Source organism: Triticum dicoccoides, chromosome 4A, assembly GCF_002162155.2.
Source record: "Triticum dicoccoides isolate Atlit2015 ecotype Zavitan chromosome 4A, WEW_v2.0, whole genome shotgun sequence".
In the NCBI taxonomy this organism is placed as follows: Eukaryota; Viridiplantae; Streptophyta; class Magnoliopsida; order Poales; family Poaceae; genus Triticum; species Triticum dicoccoides.
In genome coordinates this window covers 582,224,817-582,239,134 of record NC_041386.1, presented here as the reverse complement: position 1 = coordinate 582,239,134, position 14,318 = coordinate 582,224,817, and the positions used below count along the sequence as shown (strand labels likewise).

Below are 14,318 nucleotides of genomic sequence, written 5' to 3'. Positions count from 1 at the left end.
TCCGGAACCCTAGGGCCTCTCCCCCACCCGGTCCGCCTCTCCGGCGAGATGCCGCTGGGCCCCACCGCCTGCCCCGACGCAGCCGATGGAGAGGAGGGGTAACTTCCTCCGCCCCCCGGCCCCCGACGACGCCGCGGCCGCCGGCAGGAGCAACACGTTCCCCGCCGCCGGGGACACGGGCCACACCAACCTCACCTCCTCCTCGGGCTCCTCCTCCTCCTCCACCGTCACGGGCGACCCTCTCGACTTCCTGGGCCAGATCCATGCGGCCTGCAAGCGCCAGAGGCCTCTCGGTGAGCTCAGCCACACCCTAGGCCTAAGCGTTGCTGCTTCCATCTAGGGTTATGCATCTAGTTCAACGTTTGTCACCTGCAAATCGAACCAAGTTAACACGCAGTAGCTTCAGGACACGGGAAATAAACCTGCAAGTAGATCCTGACTGTTAGTGCTAGCTCTACTTTTGTTTGCGGATGGTGAGCTGTGATGTGCTTATTTTGTAAGGCTATGTCAAAAAGACGTTCTAGAAAGTCTATCAATCGGTGTGGCAAATTAGATTTAAGCGAGATATTGTTTGTTATCCGAGGGTTGTAATATCACATTTCCTCTCAGTTGCTCCGCAATGCAATTGTATATTCACTGCAGCTTGATTAAGGAAAAAATGGTTTTAAAGTTTCAGACTTGAGCTCAGTTTTAAAATCCTAGAAATTAGTTTGATGTTTTTTTTTTGCAAAATTCCTATGCGGTTTGTATCTCAGATTTCCGTCTATATGGAATCTAGACCTTTTCTTCTCATGGATTATATTAATTTAGATTCTGTCTATACGGAAGCTAGACTTTTCTTTAGATAGATTCCGTCTATACAGAGTCTAGACCTTTTCTTCACATACTAGAAAATATTTGGAATAAATGAAATATTGTAATGTTATATGTGGAATTTTAACATAAAGCTGAGTTATCGTCCTGGTAAAAAAACATTTTTGTGGTAGGCCCTGTTCCCGGTAAGAATTACAGTTAAATTGTCTTTCCGATTCTATTCCCTGTCCCTGCTACAGAGAAAGATGCTCGTTTACAACCGAATTTGTCTAAAATGCGTTGTCATCTTGTTTTAACTTGAACTTGCCTCAGGTACAACACAGCGTGCAACTCGTATCCTGTTGCCTCGAGGTGAGGGGCCGGCGAAAGCTGGTACCAGCCCTTCTGTTAGAGAGAGTTCTGGAGGAATGGCTATGCAGAAGCAGAGAGGCGTGCTGGCGGCCTCCAGGTTGCAAAAGGTGTCACCTGATCAAAAGGATGTTAACGCTGGTGCAGGAGTACTGGCATCAAATCAAAACGACATGTTGACTACACCTTCCATGTTGAGTACTATCACAGATGGCCATAATCAGATTGCTGGTCAAAACGACCAGCAGAAGAATGAAATGGATGTGTTTGTGGACAGGAATAAGTCGTCGTTAGATGTTTCTTCATCTCGGATCACATCTCGAAATGCATCAGTGGCCGTCGGTTTCAAGAAAGATCAGTTTTATTCAGTTGGCGATTCACACTTAACTTCTCAGGGTAAGATTCCTTTTTTGACTCTGGCTATTTTGTAAAGTTAAATGCAGACCTGTTTCTGTATTTAGTTACCGGTTTACATTGCAGGTGAGAATGTAGGAGTAACCACTGACAGTAGAATGGACAGTATGTTGTCTTATCTGCATTCTGTTTCATTGTCAGCAGGAGATAATTATCATGTGGCTCAAGCAGCACATGATCAAGGCGGGAAACATCAGAAGCTTGAGCTAGCTGGTGCACCAGTTGAGATGGATGTCAAGTATGATGCAGCAAATTTGCCTCAAAAAGGGACTGAAGAAGCTTGTAATCAGAATCATGGAGAGCCAATGACCCGTTGCTCTGTCGTTGGTTCTTCTGTTACTGCTGTATCACTACATTCAGGGCAAAATACACGAGTTCCTCAGAGTAGCCGATATGCTTCGCCAATGCAGATGCCTGAATGTACAGTGGAATCATCTGCAGCTATACCAGGTAGTGTCCCTCCCAAACAGCAAGAAGCTGCAATGCCATCAAGTGTTGGTGATTGGAATCCTAAAAACCATCAGGTTCCTAATACAACGGACAAAGCTGCCCCTGGCAATGGAGGTTTGCCATCCCAAGGCCAAGGGTTATCTGCTAATGAACAATCTACGTCTGCCAAGGATGGGGGTACTTCGCAAGCAAACAGGGATCAGAAGGAGCGCCGAAAAAAGGGTTATGATCCTGAACATTTCTTTAAGGTGAACGGGAAACTTTATCAGAAACTTGGTAAAATAGGTTCTGGTGGCAGCAGTGAAGTTCACAAAGTTATATCAATGGAACGTGCAATATACGCCCTGAAAAAGATAAAGCTTAAAGGTCGTGACTACCCGACGGCATATGGCTTTTGCCAAGAAATCGGTTACCTAAATAAGCTGAAAGGAAAGAGTAACATCATACAGCTAATTGATTACGAGGTACTGGTATTAACCTTATCTCTACTAGTTTTGGGCTGCATATAACTTGATACTTGTACACAGCATCTCTATTGAGTTATCGTACTCATTTTCTGTGTTCTCGGAGTATTTTATTAAATGCAGAGGGATGCTATGATATTTTAGTTTATTTATTATGCCGTACAGAAAATTAACTTCTATTGTCTTTGAACTCGAAGCTTCTTGTTCCCTCTGCTCCTTGTATTGTCTAGAACTTCTCTCGTAACTTTTGCCCTTCAGGTGAATGCATAACAAAATCATGTCGTTTGAAATTTCCATTGCTTGATATATTTTAAACTTCACTGCCAGGGGTTAATGTTCACGCATTCTATATTAGTTTACAGAGGGAGTAGTATTTAGCGGCAGCACTGTGCACAGGATACTTTCACTGTATATTGGAAATATTATCTAATCTGCCTAAGGCTTTTGGCATGTACCAGGTCACTGATAAAAATTTACTTAAAGAAGGCCCTATCTCACCTCGGGATGGAAAAATTAAGGATGATCAATACATTTACATGGTCCTTGAGTTTGGCGAAATTGATTTAGCACATATGGTTGCTCAGAAGTGGAAGGAGAGGAACAACTCAAATATGAAAATAGATGAAAATTGGCTGCGGTTTTATTGGCAGGTAACCTTTATTTAATTCGATTTAAGTAATAGCATAAGGCTTGAGTAGAGGACAATTAGCTTAACTATGAACTAGAATGTAGGTGGATACCTTTGATGCAAGCTTTTCTTCCCAATCTTCAAATCAACATTAAAAAGTTGTTGCAGTTTACTCGGTGAACCAAATCTTGTTAACTTATTTTAGAGTATTTTATCAATTTATCTCAGAAATATTGTTCCAGTTTTTTAATTGCATTGCCTCTTCCCAACTGCTACACAATTTTCCATTGTTCATTTGTATGTGTCCTGCTTAGGTTAATGTTCACACATTCTATTGAGTTACTGTGCTTTTAAAGTTTGTACTAAGCCCCAATACATCTTATGTGCAATGTAGGTTAATATTTTATACTGATAGAGCTGGAAGTAATGTAGTCGACTATGATATACTTCCTCCTTCCCATATTATTAGGCGTATTAGTATTAGCACGAAGATTAGCGCACCAATTAATCGCTAGTTGAACCATCGTAGAGGGAGGCAATCACGGCTCAGGAAAAAAGGAAGGATGCATGCACGATCTCTTTTGACTACCTCCATGAAATTAGCGATCCTCAATAACTACTCAAGAGAGGAGATTGGCTGCATTTGCCTTACATATTGGGATTGCATGAAAATCTAATGCGCCTAACAAAATGGGAAGGAGGGAGTATTGCGTAATATTGGCATGTGCAAAATTTTAAGCATGCATGTGTTTATTTGGCTCTGTTAAACATATACTTGCTCCGTCCCAACATGTAATGTGTAGTGATTCATTGAGACAAGGCTTTGACCAATAATTAATTGATTAGTGTGTGGTTGTGTGTGTGATATATAGAAATGCAATCATTTCTAATAACATCAATTTTATGTCACATAAACCACATGTCTTTGTTGGCCCAAACCTTCTCCTAATTAATCAAAATACTCCTTGCATTTTGGGGACGTCGGTTGCTAGAACCTGTGCCTGCATTATTAATGATGAATATTTTCAGATAAGTGGTTATTTCATTCTGAATTTCAAAAATCCTAGCGCCTTCCCAAATTTACCTTGTTTTGTGATTCAGCAAATGCTTGAAGCAGTCAATACAATACATGAGGAACGGATAGTGCATTCCGATCTGAAGCCTGCAAATTTTATGCTTGTGAAGGGATCACTGAAGCTAATAGACTTTGGCATTGCCAAAGCTATAATGAATGATACGACAAACATTCAGCGTGATTCTCAGGTACCATGGGATGCAACTTGCTTTTGCTCGTTTATTTCTGCCATTGCATATACTTGTTGTATTACTAAGAATATTACTGACCAATCACATCAAGTTTTGTTGTATCTGGCATGCTAATCTTTGATCTCTCCCTGTAAAGCGCAGGTAGGAACACTTAACTACATGTCACCCGAAGCATTGCTATGTAATGAGCAAGATTCAAGTGGTAACGTTTTCAAGTGTGGTCGGCCAACTGATATCTGGTCTCTTGGATGTATTCTTTATCAGATGGTGTATGGTAAGACACCATTTGCAGACTACACGACTTTCTGGACCAAATTCAAAGCTGTTACCGATAGGAAACACAAGATCAGTTATGAACCGGTCGACAACCCATGGCTTATTGATCTCATGCAAAGGTGCCTGGCCTGGGACCGAGACGAACGGTGGAGAATACCTCAGTTGCTTCAGCACCCGTTTCTTGTCCCTCTCGTGCCACGGGATTTGCCTCCCATCAACCCTGATCCTGATCCGTGCAGCATGCTGATGGACCAGCTCAGACCACACTGGGACAATCCCGAGGTTGCCAGACTTTGCTCCGAGCTTCGAGACGTGATTGCAAAGTGTGAGGAGGATCAAAGCAGTCAAAGCACTAGAACGTAACACAGCATAGCGTTGACGGCATGTCGAGGTGTGGCGCGCATGTTACAGCTCAGCGTGCGCCATCTTCTCCTTGAGATCAAACATCAATTCCAACGGTTCGATAGACAGCTACTGAGGCACTGCAGGTGTTGGACAAGATTCGCGGCTGACCGTCACCGATTTTTATGGCTCATTGTGTTGTCACGGAAGTTCAGCACTTCATTGAGGAATTCCATGTATGTGTCGTGCTGAGGTCGTCGTTGGTGTATGTATGCCCTCCTCTTCGGCTTATTTTGTTTGTTCCTAGAACAACCGGTAATCGGGCTGACCGTTTGTGACACGAGGTTTCCTTGGTAGGATTCTTCTTCCTGTTAGATGAGGAACTAGGCAGGTGGTGCTTTAGTCTCCCTTTTGTCTGTTTGGTCCTGAATTTAGGTGACAGCGTCTGTTGTAATCTGTATGTAAATAGCACCTGCACGATGATGAGTTGGGGTCGCAGGGAGAGGGAGGCGTTGTTTTGGTAGTGGGGTGGGCATTCTTGGTGCCCGGGTGTTAGGAGGAAGTTGATGCAAACAATGCCATGGCAGGACTCACTGACTGATGTTAGAATTGAAGGTATTTAGCTGTATGTTGTTGGGCGCAGGAAGCATCTTCCCTAGCCGCGTTTGATGATGATCCGTCGGCGTTTGAGGTATTGTTGTGATCAAACCAACCGCAGGAGTCATCCCGCTGGTGCTGGTTGTGGCTTGTGGGCACAGTTCTCTTGTCTGTGCTCCAATATGGGTTGATTATTATGTTTTGTGAGTGAACCCATCGCACGAGCCCACAGCACCTTATCGACTGTCCAAGCACGATTTTTTAGACGGACGAGACCCATCTGGTGGAAAGAGTTGGTGCTTTCCACTTTGCAGATGCAGCAGCACATGCATTATCTTTTGTAGTAATCCAAGTGCAAGGGCACATGAACGAATAATGCTATCTATGCTCAGGTACATACGTCCGCTTCTCTCCCCCTCGGTGCAGTGGCCAGCAAGCCGTGACCCATATCACGGTCATGGCAGCGCTGCTCAGCTCTCCCCTCTGTGCCTCTGTGTTCGCCATTACTCGCCTAGTACCACACAAGCGGCGTACGCAGGAGGCCATGGTCAGGGACCCCCGGGAGACGGGCCGGCCACGCGTATGCCGAGTGGTCCACCACCGAAAATGCACTCGCTCGGTTTGCTGCGTCCGCTGTCGCGCCAAAATGTGCACGTCAGGCCAACTCCAGCGCGTGACCTATCCTGTGGGTGCGTTTGTCTGGGGCAGAACGGATAAACCAGACGGCCCAGCGCGCGAGCGCGAACAGACCTTTGTTCGTTTTCTGTCCGCTTTCGAACCATTCCGGCCCAAGTTTGCGCCGTTTTTGGGATAAAATGGACAGCGCGCGGACGGGCGGGACGCGCACTCTTGTCCTCCACTGGCCCGCTCGTCGGTGCCACAAAGCAAACCCCCCGCGCCCCAATTGGCGCCATTTTCCCTCAAACCCTCCCACGCCCCCCCCCACCTACCCTCCCCCCGTTCATGGCCGACGCCCAGCCGAATTCCGCGCGGCCTGGCCGTCGACCCGCCCGGAAAGGTGAAGAAGAAGAAGGCCAAGGGTGCAAGGAAGCCGCGGTCGGAATGCACGTCGGAGGAGCTCGCCAAGTTGGACGCGGAATCGGCGAAGAGGAGGAACCAGAGGGCGGCCGTCAAGGGCAAGACCGCCGCGGCCAAGTTCGCTGCCGAGCGCGATGTGATGGAGGTCGCGCGGCGCAAGGCCGAGGTCGAGGAGAAGGAGGCCATCGTCAACAAAGCGCACACCCTTCTCATGCTTGGCATTTGACGTCCGGCGGGTTTCTCTAATCGGCCATCGGCCCGACGAGCACAGGCTCGTCGGTCGCCAGGCCTCCCCACTGTCAGTCGCCGACGTCGCGGACCACGCCTATGTCGCCCGGCTTTCCCCCGCCAAGGCACGACGGTCAGACCCGTTTTTCGGGGTCGTCGGACGTTGGCGTGATCACGCCGTCCACACCGCGCCCCTCGGGCGTCATCGACCTCAACGTCACGCCGGGGTCCAGTAGCGGCGGCCGGCCGTCCGTCGAGATGCAAAGAAAGCAACCACGACCATCGTTTACGGGCACCATGTCGTCCTCCCGCGTACTGTTCGACGGAATGCCAACACCAACGCCAACGGTCGATGACCCCTTCTACAATCAGTTCATGGAGGATGTGATCTACGAGGGTCGGCATGGCGGTGCCTACGATCCCGAGGAGACCCAAAGTCAGGATGGTCGCGCCTAGTACATTGCCGATGAAGAGGCCCACGACCATGCTGACTACGACCATGGTGACTCGTGGCATGAAGACGATGACATCTATTGCGAAGGTGATGGTGATGAAGAAGAAGGCAATGACATTGATATTGGGGGCGAGCCATTGTTCATCGACGAGCTCACCCAAAGAGCGGAAGCACAAAAGAGGAGGAAGAGCATTCGCACGGGTACATATTCACAAGACGAGGACATGTTGATTTGCCAATGTTGGATGGAGATTAGCCAAGATCCGAGGACCAGCGCGCAACAAAAGGGCCTTGTTTTTTAGACGAGTGTCTATAAAATATTCCATGAAAGAAAGATGTTTGAGCCCTACCAAATTACGAGCGACCGTGGCATCACCTCGATTCAAAAGAGGTGGTTGTTCATCCAACAATAGTGCAACAAGTATCGTGCCGCACTTGAGTGCGTTGAAGCACGGCCCATGAGTGTTCTCGGCATTGGGGACATGGTATGCTCTCCTCATCCTAGTTCTTTCGTTGCTACGGCCACGAGACTTCGGCCTTGTACATGTTTGCATGTCAATTGTTGTTGATCATGTCGTGTAGGCATTTCAATCTTTGGAAGCACTCAAGGCCCGGCACAATGACAAGCCATTCACTCTTACGCATTATTGGGCGATCATCAACAATTGCCCTAAGTTCAAGGATCAATACCATGATTTTCAAAGAAAGAGAGGCAAGAAGACGGTCGCGTTGGCCGGAGGTGGAGATGGCGAGGCGTTGAAGAGGCCGAGGGGCAAGACTAACTCCAAGGTGGACGACATACGTGATGCCTCATCTATGGCCTTGCATGAGGCTTTGCATGGCATGATGTCTCAAAAGGATGTGAGGGACGAGAAGAAGCGACAAAGCAATGACGAGCAAATGAAGCAATACCTAGAGTTTCAAAGGAAGAAGGTTGAGATGAAGGAGGCGACCAAGAAGAGGAAGATCGACATGGAAGAGGCGTCCCGACAAAGTCAGCTCGACATCAAGGCCGCCAATGTCACGACCAGGCAGAGGCAGCTCAACATCGAGGCCACCAATGCCGCAACCAAATCAAAGGAGGTGGCCCTTGCGATCATGAGCGTGGAGTTGACCAATATGAGCGAGAAGACGAGGAGCTGGTTCGAGGCCAGGCAAAAGGAGATGTTCGACGCCGACGGCCTAAACTAGGTCGTCCGATCGGTCGTGGCCGTTCCTTTTTGGAGGTTGGCATGGGTGTCGGCCGCTGGTTGTGTGCCGACGAGAAACACATTCATTTTGGAGGCTGGCTGTGTTGCCGGCGAGGACGTGTATGTTGCTGGCTCTGTTGCCGGCGAGGACGTGTATGTTGCTGGCTCTGTTGTCGGCGTGATTTAGGGCCGTTGAGCTGAACTAGGGTGTGGTTTTTCGGAAGTTGTTTAAAAATAAAGGCGGACAGGATGAGGCTAAAGGATGCTGTCACGTGCTCAACACAGCCATCGTATTCCAGAATAGGTCCGGACATGGTCTCATTACCCTACCCAAATGAACCGAATCAGGGTAAGACGGTCGTTGGCGTCGTGCGCTGGAGTTGGCCTCGCGCGTGCACCAGACGGACCAGAGCTCGTCTGCATGCGCGGGCGCAGGATGCATTTACGCGAGCCACGTCGCCGGCGTCGGCCTGCCTTCACCCGGTCGCTTCCCGCTGTCACAAACTGGAGCTGGACGGCGCCGCGCCGATGGATGGTACAGCACGTAGTAGCAGTACAAATCAAAGAAAGCTAGTGGGCTGTGGGCCGGTGGGTACCCTACCTACATACTGGTATGTACCTGCAGCATATGTCGGCCCGGCCAAAAGAAATACCACGTGGTGGTCGTGGCGGTGGCATTGCTTGCCGTCCGTCCGGTCCGGCCACCGCGCCGCGGCACCGTGTCAGCGCGCGCACTGGCGCAGTCGCGGCGGCACCGCCTCGTGGTCGTCACTGTTTCCATGTCAGCTCAGCGCCTCGCCAAGTGCCATCGCGCGACGAGCGTACGCACTAGGTGCCACTGTGCGCGCCACAGGAGCTCCGGCCCGGTGGGCGCCCAAGCCTCACATGCGCGCGTGATGATGGGCCTTGTCCGGCGCAAGCGACAGCATCATGGGAAATCGTTTGATGGTGCTACGAGCGGTACTACGTACGATAAAATTTTGTCACTGTATGTAAATTTAATCAACTTGGCCGTAGATCATGGCACGTGGATGGGGTCGCCAGAGTGAGGCCCGTTTGATGGAGCATCAAGATTCGTGCGGGCACGAAGGTCCCGACATTCCCGTGTTTTGACAAGAGAGAACGAGTAGATCTATCGGCTCATTCACCAGTGCGGCCTACTGCTCCGATTGTGGATCTCGTTGTCGAACCGCACAGTGCAAGTACCAAACCGGGGCCTTCTATAAGTATATGCGCATGCGTGCAGGGAGAACTGACAATCTCTAGTACGCACAGGCGATATATATATGCCGCACATCGCATCAGGTCGGAGTGACGAGGACCGCACATGCATGTGCTCCTGCTGCTGCATCAAGTTCGCACGGGCTGGCAGGCCGGCCCTACGCAGCCACGACCAGCGGTCAAGCCAAGCAAAGCAAAGCCACATGGATCCCGCTGATCGCGCGCGCTGTCTGCCCGAGGACAAAATTACTGTTCTGATCCTTAAGGCAAACTAAATCCCGATTTGACCTCGTTCCAAAAAAAATTTCGTTTCTGACCTTTTTCGGTGACGCCAAGGTCCCTGGCGTCTGGGTTACGCAGCAGACGCCACGGTCCCTGGCGTCTGGCCCCTGGCCCGCATTGCCCGCCTGCCCGTTGACCTGCTGACGTGGCAAAGGGGCCAGACGCCAGGGTCCCTGGCGTCTGGCCCCGGTAAGTGCATAACCGCGCGGGCCAGCCCACCCATCCCCATCTTTCTCCTGGCGGCGCACGACGAACAGAGGGCTCTGTTCTTCGCCCCTTCTCTCCCTCCCACCACCACCCCCCTTGATCTACTCCATCAACCCCTCAAACTCACAGATCGGACCCCCCCAAGCTTCTTTGAGGTATTCTCCCCCATTCCCTCCAATTTTTTTTTGTTTTCCCCTCTTTGGTTGGATGCATTATTCAACACTAGGTGATGTTAGATGAGTAGATGGTTTCTTATTTTTAGAAAATTTTGTGTAGTTGATAGATGATTAGGTATGCAGTAGATGATGTGTAGTTGAACATGTAGGTAAAATCAATTCGGTTTTGTGTATATGTTGTCCATAGGATTTTTTTTTGAATTAAGAGGGGTGATGAATATATGATTTGTGTATGTAAAATAGACTTTGGCATACTATATTTGGTTTGATAGATGATGTGTGTATGTGTAGATAATCCTATTGTTGGCATACTATTGTTGGCAAAAAAAATTATGCAAAAGAGATGATGAAATTTTCTTATTGTGTGTGACATGATTTGTTCAATAGAATGGCGGATGATGATAATGAAATATATTTGATGGTGAAATTTGGTACTCTAGATGATATGTTTGCATATGTAGAAGAAAGAAATGATGTGGTTATGTTTGAGAAGAATGGTGTTTTCATATGGAATAAACTTGGAGAAGGAAATTGTTTGATATTGTTCATGTATTCATAGATGTTTGTGAAATTTTTTTGTAGGATGGCGGATGGTGATGGACCTTGGTATGACGGATTAATCGATGAGTGGGATAAGGAGCATCGTGCTCGTGCCATTGAAAATGGACAGGTAAGAAGCAAGACTGGGTCAATTTTCGTTGTTTCTCATTTGTGTTCTTGTATTGATTATTAAAACATCACTTTATTTGCAGGTTGTAGTTGCTATGCGCATGAGGGGTCATTCCGCTGATGACTTTGATTACGACCCGCGGTATGAGCCTTACATTCGGAGATTGGGTCTTCTCCCATTCGTGTTGCAGTTTAAGCGACGCGCTCCGCCGGTGAACCACGCGGCGCTGACCGCACTTGTGGATCGTTGGAGGCCGGAGACTCACTCCTTCCACCTTCCATGTGGGGAGATGACGATGACCCTACAGGACATGGCTATGATAAGCGGCCTTCCTATCAATGGACAAGCTGTTACCGGTCGTGTCAGCGTGGGTAATTGGCGAGAACGGACTGCCGATTTAATTGGCGTTCAGCCCGAGGGCCCCCAGGAAGGCAAGGCCGATACAGCGAAAGTGAGGCATTCTTGACTAAAACTGGTCAGAGGAAACACCAACCCGTGCCCTCAGGATGCCAATGACGTGGTTGTGCAGCAGTACGCGCGGGCCTATCTTTGGTATGTACTAACCAAGGTAGTCTTCTCAGATGCAACCGGGAACTCAGCCCTCTGGATGTTCTTGGAGCCACTTAATAACTGGGATACCCAGTATAGCTGGGGTTCGGCCGCACTAGCATACTTGTATCGTCAGGTAAGAGATATTTGCAACCAATTATTTTGCATTTGTCATGCGCCTCCATATCTAACATGTTTGTTTGATTGCAGCTTGACTTGGCGTGTCAGAGGAAGGGAGGTACATCCTCATTGTCTGGGTTTGTTTGGAGCCTATCCGTGTGGATGTGGGAGCGGATCCCGGTTGGACGGCCCAATTTGAAGAACCCCCTCATGGCAAACCCACGGGGTAATCATGACGGGTTGCATGATGATGATCCATATCGGCGCCCTACGCTTGCTTACTATTGGGAACAAGTGACAGTGTACACAGGAAGCTCGCATGTGCGATACAAGTGCTATATGAACGAGCTGGACACCTTGACTGCTGAGCAGGTTATGAGAAGTTCGATGAGATAAAATTTAGTCAAGAATGAAACTTATGTATGTAGCTAACAATGTATCTCTTTGTTTTGCAGGTACATTGGTTGCCTTATGTGGAAGATCGTGACTTTGATCTTAATGAGATGTGCACGCGTGATAGCCATCTTTGGCGGGCGAGGTGCCCAATGATATGCTTCTTCGCAGTCGAGTGGCACTTTGTAGACCGTGTGGCAAGACAATTTGGAAAAAGACAAGGTATTCCAATTGAGGAGAGCAAGAAGGAAATGCTATCTCTGCATCGGTAAGCAAGCATGCCTTGAGTATGTAGTAGAGCATTGAATAAGTCAGTGTTTGCTAATGCTTTGTCCCGTGCATCATTTGTAGGTTCGATCGAAGGAACAATCAGGATATATCGGATTGGGCAAACAAACACCGTGCGTGGATAGAAATTTGGAATCAAAGAGACACGTTAGTGCAATCAGAGAATAGACCTCACAATCAGTCAGCATATCAGAAGTATCAAGTGTGGTATGCGGATCGTTACCGGTTAAAGCTGAAGCCAGGTTGGACTCACGAGGAGTGGTCGGAGTTGGTGTCTGAAGACCCGGAGACTGCAGAAGGTTATCATACCTTCAACACGGCTGTGAGAGACACCAGAGGGGCTCATGTTGACTACGCACCGATGCATGACGAAATGGTAGTCTGTTTGACCTATTCTAACATACTTGCATCATGTTGTCTTCTTTCAAATACATAAGTTTGGTGTGTTCATGAATTGCAGGGCAGAGAGTTGCTTCTGTGCGTCAACGATGCCAATGTTGCACTGAGTCATCCAGCTGGTGGTGCATTATCTGAGAGGACTCTTAGGAGCACGATGGAGGTTAGTCGCAATATATTATAAAAGTTTTTTTCACGGATTAGTTATTTGGATCTCATATCATAGCATCTTTTGTGTTGTCGCAGAAGTTCAAGAAGCGGTTTCATAAGATGGCAGCTATGCTTTCTTGCCATGGTGCTAAGTCCAGTGACGTGTATGCACCAGGTAGCCGCGCCGCCAGAGCTAATAAACGGCGTTATGTCCAGAACGAAGAGGACATAGAGGAGGAGGTCAATGAAGAGGAGCCAGCACATCAAGAGGAGCCAACACATCATGATGAGCATGAGTATGATGCAACACATCAAGAGGATCATGAGTATGATGTTGATGCTCCACAACCATCACAGGTTACACAACCGACACAAGGCAATGCCCGCTCTAGAAAAGGCAAAGCCATAGCTAAGACACCGGGCAAGAAAGGTAGAAAGAAGACATGGAACACTCAATTCCATATCCGGAGTATCCTCATCAATTCATGCCTGCGGGAATGCAAAGATATAAGTCCAACATTGATGCAGAGGCGGAGGAGGCTAGCGAAGAGGAGGAGCATGAGGCTAGCGAAGAGGAGGAGCATACACTTGCAGATATCGTGAAGAGAGGAAGGAAGAAGTGAGCTTGTTGTAGTTTGTTTCAATGAGCTTGTTCTAGTTTGTTTCGACGAACCTGGTGTAGTCTCTTTCCATGAACTTGTTGTCGTTTCTTTCCATGAACTTGTTGCCGTTCGAATTAAGTTGTACCGGATTCGTGAAGTTGCTATGAATGTTTGACATGAATGAATGATGTGATTTATGGTAATTGTTGTTTCCTGTGATTTAGTCATTTAAATGAATGTTTATATGAATGTCTGACATGAATGATGAAATCTGTATTTAGTCATTTATATGCACAGGGAGCCAGACGCCAGGATTCTTGGCGTCTGGCTGTATGTCAGGGGACCAGACGCCAGGGTCCTTGGCGTCTGGATGTATGTTAGGGGACCAAACGCCAGGGTCCTTGGCGTCTGGCAGTCTACTGACACCAGAAACAGGGTAAAGCAGGGGAGCCAGACGCCAGGGTCCTTGGCGTCTGGTCCTGGTGCAGACAATGCTTTTTCACTTGTAGTTTTGTCTTTTCACTTGTAGTTTCGAATAACATACATACATAAGCATTGCATAGTCTTTTCATAACACTATAGTTGACAAATGACAAACATAGTTCAAATTACAAACTTAGTTCATGACCACGATGGTCTACGATACAATGCAAATTACAAACATAGTTCAAATTACACAAATAGTCTCGAATGACATAAGTAGTTCATGACCACGATGGTTGAAACGACATGAACATCACATATAACTCGGTTTCC

At 47.9% G+C, this 14,318-nt stretch overlaps 2 protein-coding genes and 1 pseudogene across 2 annotated transcripts; all 3 read left to right on the top strand.

The window, feature by feature from the left end:
• The window catches only part of LOC119286931, a 9,019-nt pseudogene extending 510 nt beyond the window's left edge, over positions 1 to 8,509 (top strand).
• Positions 8,510 to 10,260: 1,751 nt separating this feature from the next.
• Positions 10,261 to 11,530, top strand: LOC119283695 (serine/threonine-protein phosphatase 7 long form homolog). Its single transcript, XM_037563134.1, has 3 exons — positions 10,261 to 10,373; positions 10,977 to 11,064; positions 11,147 to 11,530. The coding sequence occupies exons 2-3, from the start codon at positions 10,978 to 10,980 to the stop codon at positions 11,528 to 11,530; spliced, it is 471 nt and encodes a 156-aa protein (XP_037419031.1). The 5' UTR covers positions 10,261 to 10,373; position 10,977.
• Positions 11,531 to 12,377: 847 nt separating this feature from the next.
• On the top strand, positions 12,378 to 14,091 carry LOC119283694. The gene is made up of 5 exons (XM_037563133.1): positions 12,378 to 12,394; positions 12,478 to 12,790; positions 12,875 to 12,973; positions 13,057 to 13,256; positions 13,860 to 14,091. Exons 1-5 carry the CDS (start codon positions 12,378 to 12,380, stop codon positions 14,089 to 14,091), a joined length of 861 nt encoding a protein of 286 aa, XP_037419030.1.
• The last annotated feature ends 227 nt before the right edge of the window (positions 14,092 to 14,318 follow it).

What these genes read in the sequence shown, in the direction of transcription:
- LOC119283694 (XM_037563133.1), top strand. An exon ending in CACCGATGCATGACGAAATG is followed by an intron (nt 12,791 to 12,874) that starts GTAGTCTGTTTG and finishes CATGAATTGCAG; the next exon opens with GGCAGAGAGTTGCTTCTGTG. An exon ending in CTCTTAGGAGCACGATGGAG is followed by an intron (nt 12,974 to 13,056) that starts GTTAGTCGCAAT and finishes GTGTTGTCGCAG; the next exon opens with AAGTTCAAGAAGCGGTTTCA.
- LOC119283695 (XM_037563134.1), top strand. Translation starts at nt 10,978, where the DNA reads ATGGCGGATGGTGATGGACCTTGGTATGACGGATTAATCGATGAGTGG. An exon ending in GTGCCATTGAAAATGGACAG is followed by an intron (nt 11,065 to 11,146) that starts GTAAGAAGCAAG and finishes CTTTATTTGCAG; the next exon opens with GTTGTAGTTGCTATGCGCAT.